This window comes from Octodon degus, unplaced genomic scaffold (assembly GCF_000260255.1).
Source record: "Octodon degus isolate 3935 unplaced genomic scaffold, OctDeg1.0 scaffold00184, whole genome shotgun sequence".
In the NCBI taxonomy this organism is placed as follows: Eukaryota; Metazoa; Chordata; class Mammalia; order Rodentia; family Octodontidae; genus Octodon; species Octodon degus.
This window is the reverse complement of record NW_004524760.1, coordinates 1,101,347-1,108,699: the sequence shown is the minus strand read 5'-3', so window position 1 is coordinate 1,108,699 and position 7,353 is coordinate 1,101,347. Positions and strand designations below refer to the sequence as shown.

The 7,353-nt window shown below is 46.6% G+C and overlaps 1 protein-coding gene across 1 annotated transcript in view; it reads left to right on the top strand.

The window, feature by feature from the left end:
* The first annotated feature begins 1,087 nt into the window (after positions 1 to 1,087).
* The window catches only part of Naa40 (N(alpha)-acetyltransferase 40, NatD catalytic subunit), a 22,800-nt gene continuing 16,534 nt past the window's right edge, over positions 1,088 to 7,353 (top strand). Inside the window, exon 1 of the mRNA XM_023704000.1 lies at positions 1,088 to 1,312. Within this exon, the coding sequence (XP_023559768.1) occupies positions 1,307 to 1,312 (6 nt within the window). The 5' untranslated portion in view covers positions 1,088 to 1,306. The remainder of the gene's footprint in view (positions 1,313 to 7,353) is intronic.

The window sequence follows — 7,353 nt, the reverse complement described above, 5'->3', positions numbered from 1 at the left end:
TTTTTTTTTTTTGCAGAACCAGGGATTGAACTCAGACCCTTGCGCTTGCCAGGGAAGCACTTAATCCACTGAGCCATCTCCCCGGCCCCTTTTTTTTTTTTTTTTTTTCAGAACCGGGGATTTAACTCAGGACCTTGTGCTTGCCAGGCAAGCACCTATTCTACTGAGTTAACTCCCCAGCCCCTACAAAGTAACATTAAAACAGAAAAATTACAAATGATACACAATTTCACTAAACAAAATAATGTGAATTTCACAGTATTTATTGTATTGCATAGTGTGGTCTTCAAATTTGTTGTTCATATTACCAGATCTATGAAAGCAAAATTGGAAGAAAAAAAGAAAAACAATACATAAGGGAGAAAAAAGAAAAAGAACTGAAATAGAACAAATTAAAGACTGAGGGGTGGGGGAGATGGCTCAGTGGAATAAGCACACAAGGACCTGAGCTCAATCCCCAGTTCCGAAAAAAAAAAAAAAATTGACTTCTCCTTTCCATCGACCAGCAAAAATCCACAGTACAGTTGTCCAAACCATTCTGCTTACATACTTAGATACATCTTTGCCCCCCCACTTCCTCTCCTGTCCTCAACTCAGTAACTCCTTCCTTTTGAACGGGTTCATTCTCGTTTCCCAGTATGATGTCTCACTTTAACGGCGCTACTTTTAACAGCTTTCTGCAACAACTGACTCTAAAACAGCAAAGTTTTGCACTGCGATGGGTTATGATACTCAGCACAGTAAACAGGGTGAGCAAGCGAATGAATCGATGGAAGGCGGATGAATAACAGGACTCTAGTTAGAAAAGGAGTTCCAAAAGTCAAGTTCTAGAAGTTGGGAGTGCTTTCAAAGACTTCCTCTGTGCTCAAGAGTGCTGAGAAGCCGGTAGTTCAGAGGGCACATGACTTTTTCTCAGTGAACGTGGCGACTTGTGCTACCCAAAAGCACGCAGCTTGTAGCTCAGCCGCGCCTCTGGCTCCGTTGCCATAGCTACAGATAAAGCCGCGCGTCGGGCGGGGATTGGGTGATTACGTCATTCCCAATGCGACGTACCGCCTGGCCTCCCGCCTCTTTTTCGTGTGAGACCCTCGGCAGTCCGGCTGGCGCTGCACCTGCGCGCCGTTTCCCCACTTGCCTCTCAGCCCTGATCTGCGCTTGCGCGGTGCCTGCCGGGGAGCGCGGGTAGCAGTGAGGCGCATGCGCAGTGTGGGTCCTGCTGCTTTGGTGTCGCCGCCGTTGCTGCTGCAGCCGTTGCCGCCTCCCTGCTGGCAAGTGTGTGAAGGAGCCGAGGGTTGCTGCCGGCGCCATGGGGGTGAGTTAGGCAGGGAGAGGAGACGGGAGGCTCACGGGCGCTTTTTGTTATTCTTGCCTCCTTCGTCCCTATTGTTCCTCGAGCGCCCCTCACGTGACCCCGATCCCCTCTGGCCTCACGTGACCCTTGGCCCCCACATGACCCTCCTCCCCCATTCCGAGAGACCCCCACATTCGGCCTAACTCATTTACACCCATGGAGTCCTTTTTCCGGAATCCCTCTCCTGTCCCCTCCCCCACCCTTAGCGTCGCACTGGCCGGTTCCCGCCTCACGGACACTCCGCGCGTCCCCACGCTCGGCCCCCGTGGTTCCCCGGATCACTGTCACCTGTCTGTTACAAACCCCGTGGTGTCCCGCCTTCAGGCCAACCTAGTTTGGAGGGAACTGAGTCCCGGGTAAAGAGGACGCCAGTACAAGGTCACTCAGACTTCATCAGGGGAGCCAGACCCCCGCTTCGTTGTTGAGTATCAGGCGGCTGCGCTGCCCTACTCAGGTGGCGCCGGTTATCCTACAAACTTAAAATCTCTTCCAGGCTCTTTCTCCTGATACGTAAAACCTAGTCTTTCTTCCTCCAGAGGCCTGCCTTCTTTGCCCCTGGTTGCAATGAAGTGGTTCTTGTTAGTTTTAGCACTGCACATGGCTTTGTGAGGGGAAAGCTATACAGGTGAAAAAGGAAGATTGGGGCAGGGGCCTGGCCGCTGTTTGGTGCTGGCAGCATAGAGGTGCTCTGGCATGTGCACATATAGATTTGGGCAGAAGCAATTTCATGTGTGCTCGTTCACTTTACTAAATTCCAACTTGAGAAGTACCATTCATCCTCCTAGAAAGATAACTGGCCCTACTATACATATTTGTATTTATGGGGAATTTCCACCACCTTTAGGGGACCCCTGACTTTGAGCCACAGATACGTCAGATACCTCCATCTTCGCTTGCTAGCATCATGATATTTGCCAGTGATGTGGCCTTTCTGGACTTGAATTTCTCATCTATGTAATGGGGATGATGTACCTCCCTCTTAGAGTAGTAGCGAATATTAAATGAGATAATGGATGTAAACAGTCAATCAGGTGCTTTCTGAGTCATGGGTATTATTTCTGTCTGTATTCTCAGCTTTTACTTTAGTGATGTAAAAATAGATCTGTGCTGCTTTTAACTCTGGGTTCGTTCTTACTGTTACAAACCCAGATCCCCCCCCCCATCTATATGGACTGAATAAATAAACTTGTTAGAAATAATTGTCTAACCCATGTCAAAATACTTCAATATGTCAGACAAACATTTAGGGCCTTGGGATGTATCTCAGTAGTAGAGTGTGTGCTTAGTGTATGGGAGGACTTGAGTATAGTCTCCAGGACCACCTCCCCCCACTCCCGCTTAAAAAATAAATACAAAAAACCCCCCACATTTGTTGTTCCAACCAGGAATTTTGGAGCCTGAGTACTTGATACAGAGAATCAAGTCTAAATCAGTCTTTTTTTCTTTTTTTGGTCTTTTTGAGACAGGATCTTGCCTGTTCGGGCTGGCCTTGAGCTCACTTTGTAGCCCAGAATGGTCTTAAACTTGCAGTGATCCTCCTGCCTTGGCTTTCCAAGTGCTGGGATTACAGGCATGTGCCACCATGCAAGACCCATGTCAGTCATTTTTAATGTAGGTTTCTGTGAAAGAAACAAACCTCAGCTGTTTAAATGAAACCTGTCTTCAGTGTCACTAAGTAACCATTTATTTGGTCAGTCATTGCAGACCCAGCCCCAAACAAGAAGCATAACATGCCATTCTGGATCAACATTTCCTCATTGGTTGAGTTGAAATAATGGGCCCCAGAGATAACTTGTAACCTGCTTCCATTGGTACCAGTCTTATACTTTATAGATGTGTTTCTCAGAACAGCCCCTACAAAATACCTTGTTGCATAAAACAAGCAACAGAGTCTTGAATTATCTTTCTTGAATCAGGGCTGAACCTTGTCATTACCCTTGTTGCTCATCAGTGGAAAATATGGAACGCTTATCTAGATGGCTGGAAGTCATCATTCCTAGGGGTCAGTGAGGCAGAGGGCCCTCCTCCTGAGCTCATGCTGAGAGGGTAGCATCAGATGTGTCACTTTCACTTCAAAACTCTTTCACCCCAACTGCTATAACTGCTATATATGTGTTGTCTTTGAGGAGTTGTTAAGTTTTTGTCTCTTTATCAAAAACAAGTTCTTAGGGCCTGCCAAGTAGCTCAGTGGATTAAAGTGCCTGCAAGCAGGCACAGGGGGAGGAGATTCCATCCCCTGGGACTGCCATGCCAGCCCCGCCCCTGGGGGCACTCTGATTGGAGATGGGGTGTGGTGTGCGCCTGTAATCCCAGCTCTTGGGAGGCTGTAAACAGGTGGATCACTACGAGTCTGATCTAGTAGTGAGACCCTGAACACCCTGTAGACCCTTCCCTAAAATACAAAACAAAACAAAAAATAAGTTCTTAGTACTACTACCCTGTGGAGTGAAGGCATTGACACTGGAGATCTAAGAGATGTCAAATGCTTTTTGTAGATGGTACCTCCTAGCATTCAGATTTTTTTTTTTTTCATTTTTGTGACCCCTTTCAGTCAAATTGTGCGTAGAGTTACACCTTTGACAGGAATAGTAAGGTTTGATATTTAATAGCAGATTTTTAGAAGTATTTGAAGAGGTGTAGTGGAGAGAACATGCAGGACTTCACAGTTCAAACCTAGATTAGAATCTTGGATGATTCATTCAGCAGACAAAAACAGAGTATCGGGGCAGGGGAGATGGCTCAGTGGAATAAGTGCTTCCCTGGCAAGCGCAAGGGCCTGAGTTCAATCCCTGGTTCCACCAAAACAAACAAACAAAACAAAACAGTATTTTTTGTTTGCTGAGCAAAATATTCATGAGCAAATAAAGCGGATACAGGGGGCTTGCAAGTTAGCTCAGATGTTTTTTATTTATTTTTTGCGGTATCAGGGATTGAACTCAGGACCAGGCAAGCGCTTATTCTACTGAGCTAATCTCCTTGACCCCTACCTCAGTTGTTTAAAGCGCTTTCTTCAGTAAACTCAGGCAGGCTCGGGGTCTGTGGTTCAATCCCCAGCTCCACAAGCCCCACCAGACCCACCCTTAAAGCAGCCTGAGCTAGCCAAAAAAATTAATAAGTGAAAAATAAAACAGATACAGCCTCCTCTTCGTGGAGTTCAGAGTCCAGTGTAGGGAAGGATGTGTGAAGACCTCTGAGAACTCTCACTGACTTTGTGACCCTAAAAGTTACTCAGCTTCCTGTGCCTCAGGTTTTTCATCAAAGAAGCGGGTAGGGCTGGAGATGTAGCTCAGCGGTACTGCGCCTGCCTGGCAAATGTAAGTTTGATTCCTGGTATCAAAAAAGAAAAAAAAAAAAAAAACCAAAGAAGCCCCTTAAGAAAAGGAAGCGAGGGGCCAGGGAGATGGCTTAGTGGAATAAGTGTTTCCCTGGCAAGTGCAAGGGACTGAGTTCAATCCCTGGTTCCACCAAAAAAAGAAGAAGAAAAGGAAGTGAACATATGTATGGGGGCTGAATTGTAACAATCACTCTTTTTTTGTCTTTTTGAGGCAGGGTCTCACTCTGCAGTTCAGACTGGCCTTGAGCTCACTTTGTAGCTCAGGCTGGCCTTGAACCTGCAGCAATCCTCCTTCCTCAGCCTCCCCAGTACCGGGATTACAGGCAAGATCTTTTTGAAAGCATTAGCACTAATAGGTCCTCACAAACAAAAATTGTGTGTGGTGGTTCATACGTATAACCCCAGCCCTGAAGAGACTGAAGCAAGAGGCTCCCTAAGGGTCAGAAACTAGCCTGAACTACATAGCAAGCCTCTGTCTCACAACAAAAACAAAAAAGTTGTTTCCATTAACTTTTTTTTTTTCTCCTATATTTTAGGGAAGGGTCTACAGGGTGTTCAGGTCTACAGGGTGTTCACTAGATTGGACTCACAGTGATTCCCCCGTTTACAGCCCCCCAAGTGCTGGGATTACTGGCAGCACCACCATGCCCAGTCTCGTTTGCCTTCTCAGCATGCCCTGGGGGTGGTGCCGGCACAGCAGGCCTGGGGATCGAACCCACAGCCCCTGTGCTTGCTTGCAGGTGCTTTAATCCGCTGAGTTGTTTGACCAGCCCTCCATGAAGTTTTATATGTAGTATGTTGTACATTTTTGTCCTTACAACATCTCTTGACTATATGTATGGTTAGCCTTTTTTTTTGTTTTTTTTTTTGTGGTACTAGGATTGAACTTTATATCTGCTAAGGAAATGCTTTACCACTGAGCTACATTCCAGTCCTAGCTCCATTTCATGAATGAAGATACTGAAGTTCAGGCAAACCTGAACCTAAGTTGCCCCCCAAAAAAATATGTATATATATAGATAGATATAGATATATTGCCCAAAAGATTTTAAGTAACTTCCCAGAAGTTGCACAGCTATTAAATGAAAGAGCTGAGAATCAAATCCAGGTCTCTTGACTCAAAAGCCCATGCTCTTTTTATTATATAAAGCTCCCTTGGGAAAGACACTTAGCCACAATGAGTTTTGCTATTCACTGTGCTTATTTCCCATTTTAATTAGGAGAGCTTTCCTGTATCCCTACAGGACAGCCTTACCTCCATAAGGCAGAGGCAAAGCTAATTGGAACAGTAGGAAACCACTTTTTGTAGTGGTTGCTGAGTTTGAGGGAGATCCCCTGCTTGTCTCACTCAGCCTGCTGCAACTTTTCTCTTACCCCCTACACTATCTAGGCGGCAAAGTGCTTAAGGGGTGCATTCATTATTTCAAATCTCATGCCATAGCAGCCCCAGGCCTCAGTCAGAGGGTTCTCTGGCTTGCCAGATCACCTGCATGAGTGAACCCATAAATCTCCAGGAGGCCTAGGCTAGCCCTCCTGCTGCTTGTGCTACTTTTTGTGTTTAAAAATGAGATACTGTGAATGGAACCCGTGCTGTCTGGGTCCTAGGAGTCTCACTTGTCTTTTAGTTCCTTTGGTCCTTCTATTCCATATTGTTAAAAGAACTCAGAGAGTTGGGTTGGATGAAGGGAGCTGGAAACTACTGTGAAGGTATGCATGTTTATGACCTGTCCTTAGAGCACAGCTCTTGCATGAGCTTAGCATTTCTGTTATCTTCCTGGGATCATGTTGCTTTCATAAGTCATGCTAGTGTGGTGCAAGGGACATTGGCCTGGTCTGGTTGATGCCAAAGTCCATGCTCTTTCTACCTCATCATCTAGCCCTGGAGACTTTCCAGGGTTTCCTTTTTCTATAGTTCTGCCTCAGTGCTGAGGGAAAGACCTGGGGTGGGTGGCACTGTGTTGGGAAGCATTAGGTGAATGGCACTGGGAAGTGAGTTGCAGAAGCTGTGTGAGGGCTCCTGAGGCCCTTGGCCTTATTTTGGCAGTATGTGAGAAGGTCTTTGTTGAAAGATTGAGTGAAATCGGCACACTACATGTGGGCTCTCCCATTGGGAGACAGTGGGGGTGGTGGAGCAAACACTGGATATGTAATCCAGCCCCTAGGGTTGAGTCTCCCTGCAGCCCTTGATGCAGGGAACTCTGAGTGGGTCACGTCATCCCTTTGAGCCTCTTTCCTAATGTGTGTGGAGGAGAGGCAGTGTTTCTGCCCTGAGAATTGAACACATGTTTGTAAAAGTACTTTACAAATTGTGAATGTCTTATTGTTGGCCTGTAACCTAAAGGGAAAAAAAAATGGAAGCTATAAAACCTACTGGTGGGATCAGCAGGTTTTTGAGACTGGTGGTTGGCTGGTGAGACTCTCACCCTAACTGTATATGCTGGTGCCCATGAGTTAGGTGGCTGCACTGAGGATGGTGATGTGTAATAGAGGGGTCACGCTTGGAGTGCTTGTGATCCTGGTCTTCTAAATATGTACTTCTTGGGGCTGGTGAGATGGCTCAGTGGTCTAAAGCACCTACTCAGAACAAGCTTAGCAAAGCACAGGGACCGCAGTTCAATCCCCCAGCACCACATGCCAGCCAGCCCCGCCCCCTGGTGGGCTGAGCAGG